Source organism: Melopsittacus undulatus, chromosome 4 (assembly GCF_012275295.1).
Source record: "Melopsittacus undulatus isolate bMelUnd1 chromosome 4, bMelUnd1.mat.Z, whole genome shotgun sequence".
NCBI lineage: Eukaryota > Metazoa > Chordata > Aves > Psittaciformes > Psittaculidae > Melopsittacus > Melopsittacus undulatus.
The window spans coordinates 29,321,159-29,345,708 of record NC_047530.1 but is presented as its reverse complement, the minus strand read 5'-3'; the positions used below and the strand labels follow the sequence as shown (position 1 = coordinate 29,345,708).

At 39.3% G+C, this 24,550-nt stretch overlaps 1 protein-coding gene across 4 annotated transcripts in view; it reads left to right on the top strand.

Moving 5' to 3' along the window:
- The window catches only part of DGLUCY (D-glutamate cyclase), a 53,339-nt gene that overhangs the window by 6,449 nt on the left and 22,340 nt on the right, over positions 1-24,550 (top strand). Inside the window, exons 2-6 of one of the 4 annotated variants that reach the window (XM_031049477.2) lie at positions 15,997-16,046; positions 17,240-17,315; positions 20,107-20,218; positions 23,352-23,505; positions 24,205-24,403. In XM_031049477.2, coding sequence (XP_030905337.2) covers positions 20,116-20,218; positions 23,352-23,505; positions 24,205-24,403 — 456 coding nt within the window. In that variant the 5' untranslated portion in view covers positions 15,997-16,046; positions 17,240-17,315; positions 20,107-20,115. Of the gene's footprint in view, positions 1-15,996; positions 16,047-17,220; positions 17,316-20,106; positions 20,219-23,351; positions 23,506-24,204; positions 24,404-24,550 lie in introns of all 4 variants that reach the window. The other 3 variants (XM_031049478.2, XM_031049479.2, XM_005149504.4) reach the window with 3 other exon arrangements.

Genomic DNA, 24,550 nt, shown 5'->3' with positions numbered 1-24,550 from the left:
GAGCTACTTCAACCTCCTCAACCCCCAGCATTTTCTGGAATTTAATGAAGATTAATACTACATCTCTCACCAGCTTCAGAAGAACGCATTCCTATCCAACCAGGTTTTATTACACCAAATATCATTATAGAAACTCTGTAGTAACTGATTTGCTTCCCATTGGACTCAATGTTCCAATGACTCTAGTGGGGAGTCAAATGAGGCAAACCCCTCAGATTCTTAGAATTACTTGTAATATGTAGAGAAGGTAGGGTGTGAATTCAACTTAATCATGCATTCTCTGAATAACACATATCTGCAACATGGCTTTACAATGTCTTCCCATAAAAAGATTTGGTTTTAGGTGGTAGTGAATTGTTATGCTTTCCATTATTTTCTCAAGTCTTTAGATAAATAAAATGGTTAAACTGTTCCACTGTGTGACAATATTTTTCTTTAGAAAGCTATGTGATTGAAGACAGTAGACAAGCATGAGCTACTGGTTTGGTTACACAAGACAAAATAATTGCTTTTGGATAACAAGTAATAAAGCAACAGAATTATGAACTGTTTGGGGTTGAACATGAATCCACTGCAGTCCTGGAGCACTACCTTTTGATGGGTAGGGAGAGAGGAGATGAAGGGTGTCATGGTTTAAAGGCAGCCAGCATCTAAGCTCCACACAGCTGCTTGCTCACTTCACCCCCATCAGGACTGGGGAGAGAATGAGGAGAGTAGAAGTTGGAAAACAAGAGATAAAGACAGCTCAATAGGTAAAGCAAAAGCAACTAATTCATTCATTGTGCAAGCAAAGCAATTAGTTAATTCACCATGACCCACTGGCAGGCAGGTGTTCAGCCACCTCCAAGACAGCAGGGCTCTACCACACAGAACAGTTACTTGGAAAGACAAATCCAATTACTCTGAACATTCCCTGCTTCTTTCTTCTCCCAGATTTTATTGCTGAGCATGATGTCCTGTGGCATGGAATATCCCTTTGGTCAGTTGGAGTCAGCTGTCCCAGCTGTGTCCCCTCCAAACTTCTTGTGTACCCCCAGCCCTCTTGCTGGTGTGGTGCTCTGAGAAGCCAAAAATGCCTTCACTCTGTGTAAGGCCTACTCAGCAGTAATGGAAGTGTCTCTGCATTGTCAACACTGTTTTCAGCACAAATCTAAAACGTAGCCCCACATTAACTACTGTAAAGAAAACTCTGTCCCACCCAAAACAAGCACAAAGAAACCAGAAAAAAAAACATTTTTTCTGCAAAAAATGTTACTCTTCCTGCTTTTGACAAACACAGAGTATTAATCCCTTATTTAACCCTATGCTTCAAGCCAGATCAGGGTCATGCTTTCTCTTGCCTTTTATGTACCCTTTCTGACTGGAGACATCCCATGAAAGAGTAATCATTCCTCCTCTAAAGCAGCAGTTGCCTAATCTTCCCAGTGCCTCCCTTTCTCTGCAGAAGTAAATGCCTTCTCACCCTACCCACACACCCCAGGAGAGCAGCCTTCTTCCCCACTCCATGCCTCTGCTACAGTAGCAGCAGCATTCATCTTCAATTACAGAGTCAAGGATGCTATTGTCACAGCTGCAGGTGATGCTGCACATCTTCACATCATCACTTGTCTCTTCCTTTTAATGCATTTACCTCTCTGGGTTGAAACTTAACAGTGCATCCTCTTATGCAGTTGAAGTTTTGGGCTACAATTCAATCTATTTTGGCTGTTCTGTTTGGTTTTGGAAACTTTATTTCTGTTGAGTTTCTTAAAAGTGACCCATACAGAAATCATACAGTCTTCTTAAAACAGAGCTTTGCCTAGAATAACAATAAACCCCAAACATTTAAGGAAATCTGCCTATCTTATTAATAATCTTGCTGTCCTGTGTTCACAGAATGCTCATTGCTAATATTTAGCTAAGTACTTCAGAGAGGCTTATTTCTCATCTTTCCTGGTTATTTACGTGTCTTGCATCTACCTATTATTATTTACTCATGCAGTAAATACACCAGCAGTCAAGTTACTTGCAATATTCATAAGCTGTTTCAAAGAAACCACAAATGTATTCTGATTTATTACAAAAATATTTAATGAATTAATTCTAAATGTTATTATGTTATATAGGGTATTGAGGTTATTTCAGCAGAATTGAAAATATATGCTTACAGTTTTAGTTACAGGACAAGTGTTCAGTGCAGGTAAGAGATTGCATCACACTGCAGTAATGCTGAAGAGCCCTTGCTATGTATCAGCATTCCTTGGTGCTGAGCAATACACAGACCCAGATCAAAAAGCTGCCCCAAAAATTTCTCATTAATAGGCTATGATGAAAGTCCTTTGAGCACGACTGAAAACTGGGCAAACTTCGACTTCTTCACTGAAGCTGATAATTACTGTAATGGTAAACCACAACACGGCCAGAAATTAGTTGTCCATAAAAAATAAATTTCTATCAGGAGCAAAAGAAGCCATCTATAAGCATGGGGTCCTCTCTATTCCTGTTTAAGATAATTGACATATGTGACTTCTGCAGAGTTCATGAACCCAAGGCCACTGAAGGTAGCAGCATTTCTGTTAATATTCTTAGCTATTTTTAATATACATAGATTCTATTCAAACAGTGCCCACTTAATACACTGGTTTGCATATTTTCTTTTGTATACTTAGTAACCATGGAAAAGTCACATGCAAATCATTCTATTCTTTGAACTGTAAGATATTAATTTTGGACTGTCTTTTATTCTGTTACATTTATGCAGTCTTGAAATAACTCTTCAATGGAGAACAGTTTGCTTTATGTGCTCAACCATGGAATTAATGCATTTATGTTATATATATGTATGCACACACTTTTTTTTGTTTTTCCTTGGGTCTGAAACCAAGTACTGATCACAAGAGTTTCCTTCTTCAAAGGGAGTGGAAAATATTCTGTAATATTTTCCAGGCTGAAGCTGGGTCTACTCAGAATGCTTGGGCATAAAACTTTCCAGTAAACAGAAAAAAAAAAACAACCAAATCACCAAACAAAAAATTCCAAACATGTTTATTGTTTGATCAGGAGGACACAGATTTGCTGGTTTTTATAGAGAGTTTCATATTCTTTTATATGACTTCTGGTAAACTGTATTTTTTGTGTCAAGCAGGAAAGTCTCACTTCTTTCTAGTCTTGTATTTTCATGCTCCAGTGAACTTGCATTATTTCTGACAATTTTCTCATGGACATGATGATTGCATATCTCATACATCTGCAGTTTGAAGTACTTAACAGACTCAAAATTAGCCTTGTATACCAAATGTCTATGTCAAAGTTGGTTAATTTACAAAGAAAAGTATTATGAGAATAGAGATTTCTATTATAAAAATCTATCAGTAGAGAATGCTAATGATGGTTGTTAGCTACCATCATCTTTTCACATATTTTAGTAGTAGTAACTATTTGTTTTTAATGGCAGCTTTCTTTTGCTTGATCAGTCTCTCTGGAAATCACACCAAGTTCTAGTAACTGATGCCTGTTCATCTTCCTTTTAGCTGCTTAAAATCCTTTCTCTCCTTTCTGTAGTGAGAAACACCTTCAGCCGATGTTCAGATTGTAATGTGCTTCCATCTTTGCATACTAAAAATACTCCGATAGGTATGATATAGCAATATACCATACAATACACCCTGCTCTGTATGATTTTTTTTGGTTTGTTTTTATAGATTTATCTTGTTCTGTCCAGAAATTCTGATCCTAAATACTCGCAGTCCCAAAAATCTGTCTTCATACTGATTAAAAGAGAAGCTACATAAATATTAAACTGTGTTTGAACCAAAGTCACTACTTTTTTTTCCCCTCACAATCCAAATCCCACACATTGACTAATCATTTTGAAACAAAACCGATAGCTTTTCACAGTTCAGTTTTAGCAAATGTGAATGCTCTATTTTAATTGTACATTTAGACTTAGAGCCGATAATGCAAGCTGCTGAGTGCTTTTGTCTTGTATTTTTTCACTGCATATACAGTGTAGACTGACCCTTCTCTGGGAGAAGACACTGCCCGTAACTAACTGCTAATTAATTGTATTTGGAACACTCTTCTAAGATGCATGTCTCAAAAAGAAATGTATTTATGGAATTACGGTGAAAGGAATGTCTGTGTTTGTAGATTGCATTCCAATATAATGATAGTTTAAATTTGGACCTAGAATCTTGATAAAACAATCCATGCAAAGTTCCTGGCCTTTGTCTGGATAGACAGTTGCCCAAGTAAATTAATTTAGGAGATAACTAGTGGAATCCATATGATATGCTGCAAACTGCAGTTATATGAGATAAAGTCCACTTGACTATCAGTTTTTACATTAAACTCTACAAACAAAGAAATCACCCTTAGCTCCAAAGTTCCTTAACCACAGGTGATGGAATACAAGAAGGATATCCCAGCTAAGCTTTGTCAATGTCTGCTCTGAATTTAGGTGTGAATTTAGGTATGCATCTTCGTTAGGTATGCATTATTGACCACTATCAATGTGAGGATACTGGGCTTGATGTAGCGGTAATCCTATTTTCTGGAGAATACTGTTGTTATAATATTTTGAATTATTTTTACTTTATTCATGTATTAACCCATACCATAAAGCTCTTAAGGCACTGTGATGAAATGGAAAGTAAAAATCCATTTCAGAGAAGGAAGAAATTCAGCCAGATTGAAACTTAATGCTCCAACAAGCCAAGAGTCTTTTCCTGTTTTAAAACAAAATAAAACAAAACTTGGCATACTATCTATACTTAGGATATATAATAAGTAAAAAAAAATCCAAGGACAAAAATGGTTCTTCAAAACTTAGTATCTTAAAGCCCCCTTCTAAATAGGTGGAATACAGAATGTTAAGGTACATTATTGCAATTATCCATGTGGCATGTATATAGGAAACAGAAAAAAAAGGATCAGTAGTTGCTAAACAGACAAAAAAACAAAAGAAAAAAGGAAAAAGAGAATAGAGCTAAACTTTATTTCCAAACTGTATGGTTCATCGATACTAATTATAACTTTATAACTTACTTTTATATCAAGGCTGTTATCTTGTTCCATACATGTGTTTGAAAAAACAATGTATGTTGCTTATGTGCATTGCTGATACATTTTTCTGTGTTTAAACTAACTTTTCTGTCACATCTTTCTTTACTGTGTACTATATAATTTATCTGTATATAGTATATGGCTTGTATGCAAACACTTATGCAGATGAAGTACAATACAACAAATGTTTAAGCACTTTATCTGTCCTTGAACTCAAGAGGACTACTTATCTACTCATCCCTGTTACTCATGTTCATAGTAGTACAGGTTTGAGTCCTCAAGTTGTAAGCTTTGAGGCAAGGTTTTGTGCATATTATCTCAACCATATCTGGGGACAAAACCCAAAATAAATAAACAAAAAAGCACAATAGCTTAAATTTTGTTCTGTTGCTTCTATACAAAATACTGGCTCAAATCTGTATTAAAATGGAATTTTGGAAGTACAGCACATACGCACCAATCTCTGTAGCTTCTTTATATTTAAAAAATATAAAATGTGATATAAAATGTGCAAGACATTTTTAGCCCTTATTGTTTGGTAATGAAAATCAAAATGATGACATGAACATCTCTTTCAAGTCACCTAACTGATGCTGCAGCACTGTGAGTCATCTCTTTAACACCAAGCTGCTTTTTTAAAAATTATATTTTAATACTGCTAAAAGGTACGAGGATGGTAGATCTACAGGTGCTACTCTATTTACCCACTGAACATAGAGAAAAGGAATAAAAGATAAGAATTAATTCTAGGAGCCAGAAAGGTGAGCTGTGTATCTTTTTCAACATTTTGAGTTTGCTGAAACCGCACACAGAGTTATAGTCTGTGACACTTTGAAATAGTCAGACTCTACTATAACTGGTTTGAACACAGTAGTGTGTTGTATAAGCCACTGAACAGCTAACAGTATGACAGCATTTAGTAATCTGATACCTGATCTAGACTGTAAACAGAAACTTGCATGAGAAGTTCTTCACATGACCTGTGTTAGGACTCAAGCCTAGCAAAGCTCCTAAACGTCTCCCTTGCACTTGCTGTACAGCCATGGTGCTGCTGTCACCAGTGGTGACACTCTGAGGATACCATAACAGACTGACAGTATCAGAACCATCCACATGCTGTGGTTCTGGGCAACCTGATCTAGTTGAAGATGTCCCTGCTCATTGCAGGAGTAGATGACCTTTGAAGGTCTCTTCCAACCCAAACTATTCTGTGAATCTACGATCTACACTTACTCTTAGAAGTTGCAGTGAGGCATTCTTGCAGAGCCTGCCACTGATTCACCTGGTTATCGAAATAACACTGCTTAAGCTAGTTCCATCAGGGAAATGATACTCAGTCCTTTTGAGCTGTTCACAGTACTTCTTGGTCTAAGACCTGAAGGAAGCATCAGAACTGTGGAAGTCAGCATCTCCATCATAGATATTTGTGGAGGCAAAGATGTTTGTTCCTAGTAGTGTTTGGAGAGGTACAATTTACTAGAGGTTCCCCAGACACAGCCTTCTGAGACACACGCATTTCAAGGACACTCTGTCTGTGTACATGCATGGGCTGCATTTGCTTGCAGTTGCAGAATTGCTTGATGAGGAGCAACAGATGTAGTGACTTGGCACCTGCTTGCAGATGTGAATGCGAAAGAAATTGCATATTCTGGGTGAGCCTGAATGACCTGACAGCAGGAGCATGGCACATTTTTTTTTTTTTCAGGAGCATGACACTATATTTGTGGTGTGTAGGGAGCAGAACATCACTCACCTGCTTACCTCCAGATGGAATTCCTTGGGAGAAGTGGGCATACTGTCAGTCCTATGACTATGCATGATGCAAATGGGTGTAACCTAGGCGGTGACATACTTTCTTATCAAAATAAGCACCTGTTGCTGCTGCCTTACAAACGAAACAGTATAAGCCACTGGACTTTGTCCTATGGACTTCCATTTTCATTTTGCATGAATAAGACTGGGAAGAAAAAAAATGTCTAACTTTTGGAATTTTTATCCAGCCAGTACTCATAATCTCAGCTCCAATGCGCAGTACTCTGCTAACTGGCCAGTGCTGCTTCAGGGGGCAAGGGAGAGGCTGGCACTGGTGGCTTGTAGGCAAAGCCCTCCCTGCATCCTTTATCTGTCTCACTGCCAGAAGAGGCCAAGATGGAGAACTAGTGGCTGGACACAGCCCAAAGTATTGTGGAGCAATTCTAAAAATCTTCTGTAGCTCAGTGTAGATTGGAAAACTAAAAGTACCACCCTCTTGGGTTGTTTTCAGTTTCTTGAAGTTGAATAAGCACTTTTAATCGTATATGAAAACAACCTCTGGTAGATCATTTGCTGTCTCTCTTACTGCAGCTGGCCAATATTCTTGTCAGCAGAGTCAAAGGCATGAAAGTGGCATTTTTAAATCTTGATAAAGGTCTTCATCGCCTGTTATGTGTACCCTTGCTGAGGGTGCATGTAAATGAGGTGGTGTCCTGGGTTTAGCAGTAGCAGTCAATTTTTCTCTTTCTTAGTAGCTGGTGCAGCACTGTGTTTTGACTTTCAGCCTGGGAACAGAGCTGATAACACCAATGCTTTTTAGTTGTTGCTAAGTAATGTTTACTCTGGCCAAGGATTTTGTGAGTCTCATGCTCTTCCAGGGAGGAGGGGAGGCCGGGAGGAAGCAGAGACAGGACACCTGACCCAAACTAGCCAAAGAGGTATTCCATACCACAGCATGTCATGCCTGGGTGTTTTTCAAGTGTGGGGCTTGGCCTAAGGTTCTTGTCTCATTGTACTTTATGATAATGACTCGTAATACAATAGAAGCATTGATCATGAAACTGATCTGGTTTATGTTCCCAGTGTGGTCACCACCTTTATACTTTGGGAGGTATATAATAAAAGTGCTTAGCAATTGCACATCTTTTTAATCCTTCTCTGGTGGTCAACCTGTGAAGGAGACATTCTTTTACCCTCCCAGTCTGTCCCACCCCCACTCCCCCCCAGACAGTTTTGAAGTTTTTTAATGGCCTTTTAATACTGTTGAGACCTGTCTGCTGATTGTGATGGGGATCACCATGTTGGCTCGCATACAGTGTGTTTTGCCCACAACCATTTTGTATGATTTCAAGAGTTAAGTAGAGTCAGGTTTCAGCCTTGTCTGAGATTAAATGATGATATAGGAGGACCAAAAGATTTTCCCTGAGGCTGGACAGCCATGAGTGGCAGGGTATGTGGGATAGTATGGGAAAGCATCTAGGTCAGTGGGCCCCTCCAGTACTTTGGAATTTCACCACTGAACAAGTGCAAAATCCGTAAGAATTAGTGAAACACTTAAATGAGGTGTGTTGTCATTCTGGCTATACCAGAGATGGACAAATCATGGCAACATGCTGGGGCTTGGCCTATGCCTACAGGACCTTGTTCAACACTATCCAATGCCTTCAAAAAGAAAAAAATGTCCCTGGATCTGAGGGCAAAGCACAGCTACTCCAGCTCCAAGCACAGCAGCTACACCACCCCCAGCGACAAGTGCAGTTGCTACTCAAACCACAGTGATAATCACTGCAGCTGAACCAGAGAACCAATTCATACCAATATCGGTTGCTCCTGTACACAAGATTAAAAACAAAAAGGAGGCAAGAAGGGTGAGGCAAGATGAAGAAACAATGTACTCACCACCTGGTCCAGCATTTGATCAGGAGTCATCATCACATGACAAAGAAGAAGAAGAAGAGGTGACTTCTTGACCTTGAACCTCAACTGAGCTATGGAATACGTGAAAAGATTTTACCCATCAATCAGGGGAGCACATCATCACCTAGTTGCTCCAATGCTGGGATAATGGGGCCGATGATCACAAAGTAGAAGGTACAGAAGCCAAGCAGCTGAGATCACTTGCTAGAGAAGGGGGAATTGACAAAGCAATTGCAAGAGAGAAAAAGTCCCTCAGTCTTTGGAGGTGGCTCTTGGCAGCTGTGAAAGAAAGGTTTCTATACAAGGACAGTGTTATGAGTTGTCCGGCCAAGTGGACTACTTTAGACACAGGCATCCAGTCTCTGAGGGAATCAGCCATTGTAGAGATGATCTATCACATCAAGCTGAATAACGGGGATATACACATAGGCCCAAGTGAAGTCGAATGTACATGACCCATGTGGTGAAAACTTACACGGACTGCACCGTCATCATATGCCCATTCATTTGCAACAGTAACATGGAATGACATAGTACCACTAACAGTGGATGAAATGATTCATCAACTCCGAGAGTTCGAAGACAATCTCACCCCTTCCATCATCTCAGCTGTGGAAAAACTGTCCCAGGATCTCAAACAATTGAGGGACGTTCTATCTGATTTATCCAGCTCCTCACGTGTGCCAACACACGTCTCAGCTATTAACAAAAGACGTCCTATTGTTCTAGAGAGAAAATATAGAAAGTACACACCCCAGGCCACCCTATGGTTTTACCTGCAGGTTCACGGAGAAGACATGACGAAGTGGGATGGAAAACCTACTTCAGCCTTGGAGGAGTGGGTAGGTGAATTGAAGAGGAGAGCAAGGGCCAAGACTGAACGTCCCATGAGAGCTGCAGCTTCAGTCTCTGGTGAGCAGGTTCCCAGATGGAGCGGAAGAGCTGATTTTACTCCAGCTCCTGTGAGAACAAAGAATAATCCCTTTCAACACAACTTAAGTGTCCAGCGTCGTGATGACTATTAGAGGGGCCCTGCCTCCAGCCAGGTGGAGGTAGGGGACAATCAGATTTACTTGACTGTGTGGATCAGATGGCCTGGCACATCAGTCCCACAGAAGTATAAGGCTCTAACAGATACCAGTGCACAGTGTACCCTGATGCCATAGAGCTGTCAAGGGTTGGAACCCATCTATATTTCTGGCGTGGTAGGAGGATCCCGAGAATTGACTGTACTGGAGGCTGAAATCAGCCTGACTGGGAGGAAATGACAAAAGCACCCCATTGTGACCGGTCCAGAGGTTCCATGCATCCTCGGCATAGACTACCTCAGGAGAGGGTACTTCAAAGACCCAAAGGGGTACCGTTGGGCTTTTGGTATTGCTGCTTTGAAGACTGAGGAAATTGAGCAGCTGTCCACCCTGTCTGGTCTCTCAGAGGATCTTTCGGTTGTGAGGTTGCTGAATGTCGAAGAACAACAAGTGCCAAATGCGACCACAACAGTGCACCGGCGGCAATATCGCACCAATCGAAACTCCTTGATTCCCATCCATAGGCTGATCTGTAGACTGGAGAGTCAGGGAGTGATCAGCAGGACCCGCTCAGCCTTTAACAGTCCCATATGGCCAGTGCAAAATTCTAACGGAGAGTGGAGACTAACAGTAGACTATCGTGGCCTGAATGAAGTCACACCACCATTGAGTGCAGTTGTACCAGACATGCTAGAACTTCAGTATGAATTAGAGTCAAAGGCAGCCAAGTGGTATGCCATGATTGATATTGCCAATGCATTTTTCTCAATTCCTTTGGCAGCAGAGTTCAGGCCACAGTTCACTTTTACTTGGAGGGGTGTCCAGTTCACTTGGAACCGACTGCCCCAGGGGTGGAAACACAGCCCTATCATTTGCCACGGACTGATCCAGACTGCACTGGAACAGGGGCAAGCTCCAGAACACCTGCAATACATTGATGACATTATTGTGTGGGGTGATACAGCAGAAGAAGTCTTTGAGAAAGGGAGGAAAATAATCCAAATCCTGCTAAAAGCTAGTTTTGCCATAAAACAGAGTAAGGTCAAGGGACCTGCACAGGAGATTCAACTTTGGGGAATAAAATGGCAAGATGGACATAGACAGATTCCCACAGATGTGATCAACAAGATAACAGCAATGTCTCCACCAACTAATAAGAAAGAAACGCAAGCTTTCGGGGGTGCTGTGGGGTTCTGGAGAATGCACATCCCAAATTACAGTTTGATTGCAAGCCCCCTCTATCATGTGACCCAGAAAAAGAATTATTTTAAATGGGGCCCTGAGAAACAACAAGCCTTAGAGCAAATTAAACTCAAGATAGTTCATGCAGTGGCCCTTGGACAAGTCCGGACCGGCCCAGATGTAGAAAATGTATACTGCAGCTGGGGAGAATGGTTCTACCTGGAGCCTCTGGCAGAAAGCTCCAGGGGAGACTCAAAGTCGACCCCTTGGCTTTTGGAGTCGGGGATATAAAGTATCTGAGGCCAGCTATACCCCAATGGAGAAAGAGATACTGGCAGCCTATGAAGGGGTTTGACCTGCTTTGGAAGTGATTGGCACTGAAGCACAACTCCTCCTGGCACCCCTGTTGCCCTTGCTGGGCTGGATGTTTAAAGGCAGGGTCTCCTCTACACATCATGCAACTGATGCTACATGGAGTAAATGGGCTGCACTAATTACATAATGAGCTCGAATAGGAAATCCCAGTCGTCCAGGCATTCTAGAAGTCATCATGGACTGGCCAAAGGGCAAAGATTTCGGAATGTCACCAGAAGAGGAGGTGATGCATGCTGAAGAGGCCCCACCATATAATAAATTGCCAGAAAGTGAAAAGCAGTATGCCTTGTTCACTGATGGGTCCTGCCATATTGTGGGAAAGCATCGGAGATGGAAGGCAGCCGTATGGAGTCCTCAACCACAAGTTGCAGAAACTGCTGAAGGAGAGGGTGAATCAAGTCAGTTTGCCGAGGTGAAAGCCATCCAGCTGGCCTTGGACATTGCTGAATGAGGAAAGTGGCCAGTACTTTATCTCTGTACTGAGTCATGGATGGTGGCAAATGCCCTATGGGGGTGGTTGCAGCAATGGAAGCAGAGCAACTGGCAACGCAGAGGTAAACCTGTTTAGGCTGCTGCACTGTGGCAAGGTATCGCTGCCCGGGTGCAGAACCTGGTGGTGAAGGTACGCCATGTAGATGCCCATGTACCCGAGAGTCAGGCCACTGAGGAACACCAGAACAACCAACAAGTGGATAAAGCTGCCAAGATTGAAGTGGCTCAGATGGACTTAGATTGGCAACATAAAGGTGAATTATTTTTGGCCCCATGGGCCCATGACACTTCAGGCCATCAGGGTAGAGATGCAACATACAGATGGGCCCGTGATCGAGGGGTGGACTTAACAATGGACACTATTACCCAGGTTATTCATGAGTGTGAGATATGTGCTGCAATTAAACAAGCCAAATGTTTAAAGACTCTATTGGTATGGAGGATGATGGCTGAAGTATAAATAGGGGGAGGCCTCCAGATTGACTATATCACACTCCCACCAACCCGCCAAGGCAAGCGCCATGTTCGTACCATGGTGGAAGCAACCACCAGATGGCTAGAAACGTACTCTGTGCCCCACGCCACTGCCCAGAACACTATCCTGGGCCTTGAGAAACAGATTTTGTGGCGACATGGCACCCCAGAGAGAACTGAGTCAGACAATGGGACTCATTTTTGGAACAACCTTATAGGCACTTGGGCTAAAGAGCATGGCATTGAGTGGGTATATCACATCCCCTACCATGCACCAGCCTCTGGGAAAATCGAACGGTACAATGGGCTGTTAAAAACTACACTGAGAGCAATGGGTGGGGGAACTTTCAAGGGTTGGGATACACACCAAAGGTCACCTGGTTGCTCAACACTAGAGGATCTGTCAACAGGGCTGGCCCAGCCCAGTCAGAACTTTTACATATTGTAGAGGGGGACAAAGTTCCTATGGTGCACATGAATTTGCTGGGGAAGACAGTCTGGGTTATTCCTGCTTCAGGTAAAGGCAAATCCACTCGTGGGATTGCTGTTGCTCAGGGACCCGAATATACTTGGTGGGTAAAGTGGGAAAATGGGGAAGTCCAACATATACCTCAAGGGGATTTGATTTTAGGGGAAAATAGGCGATGAACTTAATTGTATGCTGTTGCCCGCTGTGTAATACTTTTATAGCCCATCAACTAGATGTCTTCAGGTCACCAGCTACTGGCCCTGACTTCCCTCCAGCCATCATCCCAACAGAGAATGAACTTTGGTAGAAGCAGACGAGTTCTGCAGTAAAGGAATGATCAGCATCAGCAGGCAATGATCAAACACTGCACACAGCCTCTCCTGCTCCGAAAGGCTGTTACAAGGGATGGAACCTGACATCATGGACCAAATGGACTCAGCAGCATTATAGGGATTGGTCCATGCACTAAGAAATGATCTCTTTCTCTCTGTCTGTGTGTATGCAGATTTATATATATATATATAAGAACAATGGTATATTGAAAATGTGGGATCTGAGCATGACGTGAATGGTATGGAATAAGGGTGGATACTGTCCTGGGTATAGCAGTAGCAGTCAATTTTTTTCCTTCTTAGTAGCTGGTGCAGCACTGTGTTTTGACTTTCAGCCTGGGAACAGAGCTGGTAAAACCAATGTTTTTTAGTTGTTGCTAAGTAATGTTTGCTCTGATCAAGGACTTTGTGAGTCTCATGCTCTTCCAGGGAGGAAGGGAAGCCGGGAGGAAGCAGAGACAGGACACCTGACCCAAACTAGCCAAAGAGGTATTCCATACCACAGCACGTCATGCCCAGGGAGGTAACTGGGAGTTCCCTGGAAGGGCTCACTCTCTTCTGGGTCGGGCTTGTTTCAGCAGGTGGTATCGTATTCTCTTCCCTTTTTTATATTCCCTTATCATTGTTATTATTGGTGGAAGCAGCAGTGGTTTGTGTTATACGTTAGTTACTGGACTGTTCTTATCTCAACCCATGGGAGTTAAATTCTTTTGATTCTCCTCCCCATCCCTCCGGGATGTGGGGAGGAGGGGGGGAAGGAAAGAAAGACTGGGGGGGGTGAGAGAGAGACTGTGGTTGGGTTTTAAACCACGACAGGTGGCTGTTCTAATGCTTGTTGATCATGTATTATTGTAAGATGATGGAGCAGGGTATGTAGGTATTACAAGGGGTTGGAAGGGTGTGTGAAGGTCTGAGGCTTCATTCTTTGCAGGATGAAAAAGTCTTAAGAGCTGAGATCTTGCATAAATTGTGCCCATGAAAGGGCAGGGCCCTGGTGTGAACTGTTCTCTAGTCTTTGCCCACATTTCTCCATCTGAGAAGAACTGTATTTTGTCCCAGAGCAGATGCTGAGTGTAAAATACTACAAATGCAGTGGTGGAAGTTCAGGGAGGCTGTGCAAGGTATGCCACACTAACATGCAGCCCTGTCTGAAACATCTGCTTTAGAACTGGTAGTTGCTTTCTGTTATTTGTTCTTAATATACGGGGAGAAACTAAACGTTGTATGTCTTTTTTGCATGTAAACAAGATTGCATCAAAGATACATTGATTCTATCATCAGTTTCTCATCCTGACGCAATCTGCAGGATCTTGAACATAGGCTAGCTGCTTCATGCAGCAGAGAGAAAACTAATAGAAACTAATTTAAATTTCTATTTGCAGCACTCATCTAAAAGTGCGCAAACTTCAAAGGCAAATACACTGTATTTCAAATCTAAAGTCAAATCTTAATTTGCTGGATGAGCCTCTGTCTGAAAACACAGAAAGCACTTCCTTTTTGGAATGATACACAGAGCACTTCTGTGCTTTGAAATGATTCATAGCAGATGGGGAGAGAAAGAATCATTAATTGATTCTTCAAATGAAACATCACAAGTATAACAGAAAGACCTGGTTAGAAAGTCAAAGTTTATGCTTTTCACAGAAGTTTCTTGGCAGAATTTCAAATCAGTTTGATGATTAAACAGCAGGGCATTTTATACCGTATTTACATTAACAAACCTCTCTAACTGTATTCATACAAGGGCAAGGCATAGTACACAAAGGGTTTGTTAGATTATAATTAGTTTAGATTAGTTTCCATTATGTATCAGTAAAGGCAGCCTGTGGGCTGGTTCGTGTTTCAAGTTACCCTGCTGTTCCTGTTAGAGCAGCAGTAGCTTTGGGTAAGTGACAGCATCTAAAAAAATATGCCCAGCAGTGTTAGGTAGTGACCCCTGCACTTTTTTGGCCTATGAACCTGTGCAAGCCACCACCCATTGTCATTATCAAACTTTAAACTGAAATAGGACAAAAGTGATATAAACAATGTAAGACTGTGTTTCGTAAGAGTCTTGGCTACTTACAAGCAGGTCTCTATGATTACACTTCGAAAAGTCATGGCATTAAACCAGATTCTTATTAGTGTATCAGTACCACTGGAGAAACAGACCTGCAATCTGTAACGTCAGAAAGTGGTATTAGCTACTTTGCAGTCTTCAGACTGACTTGTTACTCTTATCATGAGTATTTTTTATAGCCTGCTTATTCTCAGATGATATTTTTTTTAATACCACAGAAATATGTTGGTTTATTTTTATTTCATGATTTTTTCTTGACATGTAAAGGTAAAGCAGTCAACCTGAAATTTCTTAAGGGTGTTTTAATCCTTTTGTGTTGTTATATAATTTTTAATTCACTTTTAGCTGGCGTGGTTTAGCACAGCATTATGGACACACCCACTGCATCTCAAAGTATAATCTTTCTGACACTTAAATGACATTTTTCCATTTCTTGGGTAATGAATAATTTACAACGTGGGCCTGTAAAGAATCTATGTTCATTTTTAAATATCTATGAAATTTACAGGTTCAGTTTTCCATTTTGAAAATTCTACAGTAACACAAAACATTTCACTTATTGCACTTCCTTCTTTTTCTCTAAAGAGATTATGCTCTGCAGATTGCAAAAATGCTTTATAAACTATAGCTCAATTGACAATTTAATGTAAAGTTACATAATTTTCAAGGCTAATTGGTGGTTCCACTGTAAAAATTTGAGGAAATTATTAGAAAAGCTATGCTTAATCCAAGCCTATCTGTAATATTAAAAGGAGATATATATCTCTATCTACATATACAGATATTGAGGTTCAGAGAAGTCTGCATCTTACAAGATAGGAAACTGCATTTATTGCGTTTTATGATTTCTAAAGTTACATTATTTTGTTTCAGATGGAGAACAGGAAAAGCTTATTGAAGATTGAAAACTGAGACAGTTCAAGGTACAACTGAGAGATACGAGAAGTATATAAATGAAAAAGAGCTAGTGGGAGAAGAGAAGGCATCCAAACCCCCACATTGCCAGAGGATGCAGTCAGACAAACCAAGGAAGCAAGCCCAGTAAAGCCATGTCCAGCTTGGAGTTATGGAGGCCTGAGCTCAGGGAGGAAAAAGACAGAGACAGAGGCATACTGTAGACAAAATAAAGAGGAAGGAAACAAGTAGCTTGGGACATACAAAGAATAGAGTGGTGTGAAGAGACTACTATGTCCAGCATCAAGTTGTCTGAAAGATAAGGCAACCTCTTTATTAAATCTTGTCTGCAACTGCATTTTTCTTGCTTCATGTTGGATTGCATTTCGTAAAGGTTGCTGATATTGATCAATTTTCCAAGCATTACTGTTGAATATTCAATTCTTACCTCAAACACAGTGGCTAAATTTGTTACCAGACAAGGCTTAAAGATAGAAACTCCTGAATCTCTAAGTGATATGACAGGCAAAGTCATACCTCTTGAGAACAGCAGGATTTTCAACAGGATAAAGTAACGTTCCTCTCAACATGCCTTTTTCCTAGCATGAGTTGTGAGAAACAGCATATTCATTACAATCCGTTACAAAGATGAGGCTTAGAACCAGTTCCATTCCAATCACCTCAGCAAAGATCAGCACCTCATTGCACACAGTCACCCATATTCAACTAGTGTGCCAAGAACAGCATGTAGAAATGGCTAATAACTTACAGCTTCACATGGCAACAACTGATCACAATTTTGGAATAAAAAATATTCACCCTCCAAATCTAGCCTTCCTGAAAATTGCTGTTGTCTAGGTAATGCGGTATTTTGCAGATTAGCTGTGCCAAATTAGTCAGGTATTGTGTATTGGCTTAGCTCTGCTGGAGTAACGATACACATACTTACTAAGTGAAGATGTCACCTAACAATTTTACATATTAAATCCAGGCCCAAGATGTTTAGAACTTTACCAAAGCTGATACATATCTGTACTTCCTCACTGCCACTTTGGTACAAAGAAAAGTTTTTTCCTGAATATATACATCTTTCAGTACAATATTGTTTCTGACAAACTGATTCATTGTTCTGAAGTTCTGATGTGACACATGCCATACCACGAACACCATCTGATCACCCAGCTCCTTACACTGTTTTTACAGATTGTCCTTCTCCTTCCAGCTTTGAAGTTTCATTACCCTTGTCAAGATCTGGAAGTGCACCTCAGGATGTGGTAGTGCCCACTAATCAATAGTGGGTAAGTGCCATCTTAATGTGTCAGATGGCAAGACATTTTAATATTTATTAAGTTCAGTATGTAAAACTCAAGATTCGTGTAAAACACATTGAATCTTAATGTAAACCTCTAGGAAGAAAAGTGTTTATTGTGATTCTAATGTGAAACCAAATATTTAAGAAAAGGTTCTTTAAGAGTGATCTTGACACTTTAGTGCTGTGAAGCTTTACAATATTGGTTGTTGGCATTGTAAGTCAGGGAGTCTGATGTGAGCAGCATGACTTATAACAAGGGTTCTTTCACCTGTAAGTATGAGGTTTGGCATTATGCAGATGATAGTAAATCACCTGATTTTCAAAACTGGTTACCCAAGACTGTATCTAGTCTCCTTTAGAGTTTCATTCCATTAAAGACAACCCAGACTAGAAAGCCAAATCTTAAGGTCCCTTAGTAAGGGACACTACATAGGATGCCCTCAGGCATGACAGCTGTCTTATAAGCTCTGTCAGCATCTTCTCCTTACCTCACTTATCCTGCACCGTCTTTATCTGCATCATGATCCAACATACCCCCATGAGATAACTGATACCTACTGTTACCTGAAACTATCTTGGAACAAAATGAAAGGGATTGAAAAAGCTCTGCCAGGCAATAGATCCTGATAACTGATAAACAGCTGTATTAGACTTTTTAGTTAGAGTGCTGCTTGAGGGCCCCATGAAGCCAGTCTGAACACTTCATTGTGCATCCTGACAGGACAAAGTGAAAAAGATACTGTAAGACCTTAGTTATCTTGGTGCTTCTCTCTTGTCATGGAATGATGGCTCCAACAGTTTTACAGGAGTTCCTAGAGATGACTGGGGAATCCAAACTGACACTCCGTAGCTTATGGAAATAACATACAGCATAGAAACTAGCCATTCCCGAGGAAGTCAAATAGCAAGAGCTGTAGTTTTACTATCGTCGTGGTTTTAAGTGCAGTCAGTAACCCATATGCAGCCCACTTGCTCACTTCCCCCCACTTTCTCCCCAGTTTCTCTCTCTCCTCCTCCCCCCCCAGAGGGACAGGGAGGAGAATTGAAAGAATATAACTATTTCTCATCTGAAAGAAATAAATCAGCTGGCTTTCATACAGAGTTAATGTTTAAATTATTCACTTCTTAACCAGTCACCAGCAATGTATGTTTCTTTGAGCTAGGAGATACGTTCACAAATAGGAACTACAAGCCCAAGTGTTTCTGTAAGGTACTTACAGCCAACATTGTGGTATTACTGACATTCACAGTCCTGTAGCTTGGTATCTTTAAAGTGTGTGTTTGGAATTGTGTATGATTTTATAATGCAGAAATTTTTTTGTGACATATACAGAGTGATAATGTAAAAGCAAAAAAGATGAAGAGTTAGAGAGTAGTAAGTTAGTGTTCAGAAAAAAATTCAGACTGTTTTCTTTTGGTTGACAGTGTTGTACAAAGACTTCAGAATTAGGAGTAAATATAAAACCTACTCTATTTCAGTGCACCAAACTTAACCTCTCAGAATTCTGCAGGCTTTGGGGAAAATTTTGGATGTTTTTGGATATTTTATGCTGAGAGTATAATTTCAGTCCAAACATATCACTGCTCTTACTTGAAATTAAGGAATGAATTACTCAGAGGTATAACTTTTCACAATGAAGTGTTTCACTTGTATTCTGCTCCACTGTCAGAGTGAAGCTGTACTATCACAGTTAGTGTGCAAAATCTGTGCACCTTTAACAGAAAAGTTAATTTTTGCTAGAAGGTTGTAAATTCTTATTATACATTAATTTACTGGCACCTTTTTAAAAAAAGCAGCACAGTTCTATCATATGTATTACTTCTTGTGAACGACATCAAGAATGGCTTCTGAATTAAAGAAAAACTTGGAGGTTGGTAATTTGATTATTTGGAGGATAAGTTCAATTTCTTTACCTAAAAGTGACCAAGGTTAGAATCGTAAGCAGCCAAGTTATTTTACTTCAAGCTATCTTTTACTTTTTCCTTATAGTGATGTAATAAGCCCTTTTTAGTTATTACGTAGTTGAGGTCAGGGGAAAAACTTTGTGTGAACTTTGACCAGATTGCAGAAAAATATATCTTTAATCTCCAAAAGACGTAAAAAGATTCAGATATTGATTGTAATTAGGGTACTTATCTCTGTTCCTACTCCAAATCGTATGACAAGTGACTTGAACATCTATATGCTTTCCCAGGGGAAGAATAGCCAAAGGAGTATTCACTTCTACATAATTAATATTTGAAAAGTATAATACATGTGGAATGTATTAAAATGACATTTTCTGAGTATAGTTCTCTCTTTAATGAAAGGTTGCATTGCTAATTGTCTAAAAGCATTTTGAGTAGAGAAGTAATATTACAGATTATACCTTGGTAGGTTAATCCATTTGTGCATTTGCAGTTTTAAGTTTACAGTGAATTTTGGAAAAGTGAATACTCTAGGAAATGAATATTTATCAGGGAGGAAATAAATCTGTTTATTACATTATAGGCCAGCAAAATTTTGCATTTTGTCCCAAATGCTACACTACCCTGGCTAATTTATTGAAAAAATCAGTTTGTATTAAGTAATAAAATGTCAGAAAAATAGTCTTTTGACTTTGATCTGCCTTTTGGATTATAATTTAGAATTTCCTAGTGATAAGACTTTTGGTGCAGCTAAGGAGGAAACCTAAGCCAAGTTCTCTAGCAAATCAGAATTTAAAATGTAAAAAAAAAGAAAGAAAAAGAAAAACATATGCCTTGTGTTTAAATTTATGATTATCTTTCCTGTTAAGGCTGAAGAGATGTTTTTGACAGAAGGCTTGAAATCTCTTCTTCCCCATGCACTAAGACAAATAATTCGCTGCAACAGACTCAATATTAGGAATACTTCTGGAATAGCAGCGGGTAGGTAAACCTAACAGCTCTAAGTGCAAAAATGACTCAATTTAGATTGAAAGTTTTGTGTTTTGATTTTTGTTTGTAAGGGAATGTAGGAATGTCAAAAGCACTGAAGTAAAACAGAAGAAAATGTCAAACTTATATTCTTAAGTCACTTGGGTGTTTCTGAAATCACACTAAGCACCTGACACTGTGATCTCATACCATAAAGTTAAGTCAGAGAAAAGATATCCTCTTACCTGTGTAAAGTACATGGACTTTGTTTTCAATGTTTGCAGTGCATTATCCCTCAGCTCCCAGTTAGGTCACTGAGAAATGACTGCAGATAATATTTGAAAAATCATTAACCAACTCTGGCTTTTCTTGTTTATGTTATTAGCACATTTTTAGGAGGATACACTATGTTCTTCGCAGAGACCTTGCTTTACTTGGTGCATCAGATAGACTTTTGGGAAGAATTAGAGACCTATAGTTACAGAACTTTTTTTCTGCTTCAGTTGTTGAAGTTTGAAATTCCTAACTCATCAAGACTGAGAATTAAAAGGGGGAGGGAAAAATAGTTACATACTCAGATAACTGAATGCATTCTGGAAAATTGTATCTCTGTTGCCTCTCATAGCTCAGCTTTTACAGAAGCAGAGATGTTTCTGCCATGTTCTGATTAACTTTACAATATAACTTAACTGAAAACACTGTAGCAAGTAGCTGATCAACAAAGCTGAGTGCAGTAGCATTAGTATAACATAAAAACATTAAGGATGATTTTATAGAATCATTTAATGAGTCTTGAAATTATGGATTTCTTTTCCATCACTACACAAGTTGAAAGCACGTTACAATGTTTATAATTATATATATAATGTTATATATATTAATATCTGCATTTTGCTCCAACTGTATTTTTAAGTGCATTTATTGATGCAATAGTTTTAACATTTAAAAAAAAAGTTGTTTACATACGGAACAAATTCAAAGTTCTAGCCATGAGCACAGAGTTACATTATGCAAAGACTAAAAAAAACTAGGGTAATTGGAATTTCTTAGAATCCTTAAAAATGTCTTATGTTGCTGGCTGATATACAAGTAAAATTATTATTTCTTACTGCTCTTATTCACCAAAGAAATTAAAAGCTCTTTCTAAATTTCTCTAAACTAGAACATGAATGTATTGAATTAATGCTTGGGTTGATCAGCATGTCCAGTTCCACATATTGCTTGTGAATATATTCATAATGGCAGATACATAATGCAAGTGTATATCAAAGGAGAAGGGAAAAATACCTTTTAATCTATAAAAAAAATAAGGGTAGTTATCAGAAAGAGCAATAAAGTTCTCAAAGAGTCATAACAAAGTTTCTCAGGTTTATAGAATACCTCAAAGTTACCTGCAGGTTCAGTCTGTCAGCTTTGACTAGCATTTTAAATTCAGTGTTGTTTGAGTTGAATGCACTGACTAAACCCAGAATTTTAAGAGTTAATATCACCAGCAAAGTATAGTGTGTATGAATTTCGCATGGATGGCAGGGAATGAAGTTGAGGGTAACTGAATGTAGTATTTTATTCAGTGGTAAATTTAGTATTTTTTTTTTAAAGAGTTTCTGTATTTAGCAAGAAACTGTTCCTGTATTTAGTAACTTTTGATAGTAATAAAATTTTTGTGCTGACTGCTCCCAAGAGGGCAGTTTGTGGGCACATTCAGTATGCAAATACATGCTTACCTCAGCCTTTGGTTTGCATTTTTCCATCAGGAATATAGATTTATCTTTTGATTTTTCTGTTAGCTTTGGTCAAGAGTAAGATTTGGCTGGTTTTCTAAAGCCTTTTAAGGCAGATCATCAATTTCAGCTAAATGACTGCCTCTTGTATGGAAGACTACTGCATTATTTAAGGAAAATTAGAACTTCTATACCACCTTTTACTGTCCTGTCTGATATGAGACATAGTGATAACTTGTCAAGACAGAATCAATACAGGAGTTAGTGATCGTTAATTGGTGGTTTTATACACCACACAGTAGTTGTACTCCAAATTTCCTCTCTGTATTTGAACAGCTAGTACTTACATGACATTTGTATTTATTACTGTTCAGAAAATAAGTTTTTGCTAAGTAAATGGGGGCTTTCTTCTGTGATACTCACTGCAAAGTGTTAATGTCTTTAGAAGATATCACATGGTAGTAGTCAGCAACCCTGCTGATTCTAAGTGAAGAAAGTGTAGCAGTTCAGTTCAATTTAGGTTTTTTAATTAGAAATAATGGAAATGATTGAGATTCAGGGAGACAAACAAGAGTTTATTCCTGAGCTGTAATTATGTCTGTTAAATTGCAGCCGATGATTCCATAGCCAGCAAACTTCAAAGAATGGGCTACATAACATCATAGGCCTCATAGCAGCCTCCCAGTATCTCAAAGGGGCCTACAAGGATGTCAGATAGGAAGGTCTATTCATCAGGGACTGTAGTGATCAGACAAGAGGTAATAGGTTTAAACTTGAACAGGGGAGATTTAAGTTGGATAGAAGGAAGAAGTTCTTTACTGTGAGAGTGGTGAGGCACAGGAGTAGGCTGCCCAAGAAAGTGGTGAATGCTCCATCCCTAGCAGTGTTCAAGGCCAGGTTAGACAGGGCCGTGAGTGACCTGATCTAGTGTGAGGTGTCCCTGTCCATGGGAGGGGGATTAGAACTGGATGATCTTAAGGTCCTTTCAAACCTTAACTCTCCTATGACTTTGTGAAGATACCAGGAGTTTACTGTTGGATTGGCCGTTATTGGAAAAAAAAAATGCTGAAAGTGTAGTATGCAATAGCCTTGCTTTGGCTCTATGATAACATTTGCAAAGTAAAGCATTTCCCTACAGAATACTAAATTTCGCAGGTTAGGTAATAAATTATGTTTATATATAAATTAATAAAACATTAAAGTAATTATGCTGTCTTCATATTCTAGTATGACTTCACATACAGAGTGAATAGCTATGATTTTAAAAACATTTCATAAATTTAATGTAATTATAGAATTTGAATAAAAAAATTCTTTCAGGTATTTTTTATAGGCCATCTCAGGAAATCTATACAAAAAAGTTACTGTTTCACAAACAAAAAGCTGAATTAATAATCAGTCATTCCTACCTTCCACGATTTCAGGCTACAAACAGGCCAATGTCCTGATTTTGCACAAGTCCCTGGCTGATGACTTTGAGAAGTTTTGCCATGCAAATGAGGGACCCCTACCACTACTGTACAGAAGTAAACCAGGTGACTGGGAATGTCCTTCCCTGAGTAGTGATTCTGATATCAGGTAACTACAGACCAATCCTGCTTGTCAAACTTTTGCAGTGAATGCTAGTGGTGGTCAGGAGGGTTTCAGGGAACAGCCAGCTTACAGCATTGTACATTTTGAACAAGTTTCTTGGAATTATATGTTTGAATGAAAACTATGAATGAGTATATAATAGGCAGATTGTTTTGTTCTTGAGAAACAGGTTATAATACCTGAAAGTATTACAGGTATTTCTCTAATGCAAAAGTGAAATTTTGTCTAATTTCTAAACATTTTTCAATTTGAGCCAGCAGAATTAAATACCTTTGTTTTACCTTTGTTTTATTTAGTAGTAATGCAGGCATGGTGACTGCAATGCTATTTGTAGAGTCTCTGAAATTTGAAAGATGTACTCTTAAGTGTAGTAGTAAACACTAAAAGCAAGATTTAAAACAGCTCCTTAATTTTTGAAGCCCTGAAAAAAGATACATATAAGGCACCTTTACCTATGAAAACCAAAAATTATCAAATTAACATGTTCCATTTACTGGCTTGTTTTTGTGTGGAATAAGGTGTTTATGTTTATTTCACATGTTTGTTTCATTGTTACTCAGAGAGAAAATAAATGCATAAAATAGTCTGTATTTTGTGGTTTGATACTGGGTTAATATCAATCCAAACAATTCACCTTGTTTTCAAAAGATATGATAAAGCTATGCTAACTTCTTCTTTCACTAGAACTGACTGCCTACAGTACAGAATATATGAGCATGGAGTCTGTACTGGATCACTGAAAAGCCTGAGGGAGTATTCTGAACAACTTAAGAACATGGTGACCTTTTATTTAGGCTGCAGCTTCTCTTTCGAAGAAGCAGTTAAAAATGCTGGCATTCCTGTAAGAAATGTTGAGCAAAAATGTAATGTAAGCATGTATAAGGTAAGTATATGCAGACATGCATAGTCTTTCTTGTGACTTTGCCTGATTTTGTCTGTATTCACATTATGTGCATATACCTCTTGCTCAAAATCAGAACATTTTTCCTACCTGCATGATAATATTAGTTATATGCTAGTGCTGAGTGCT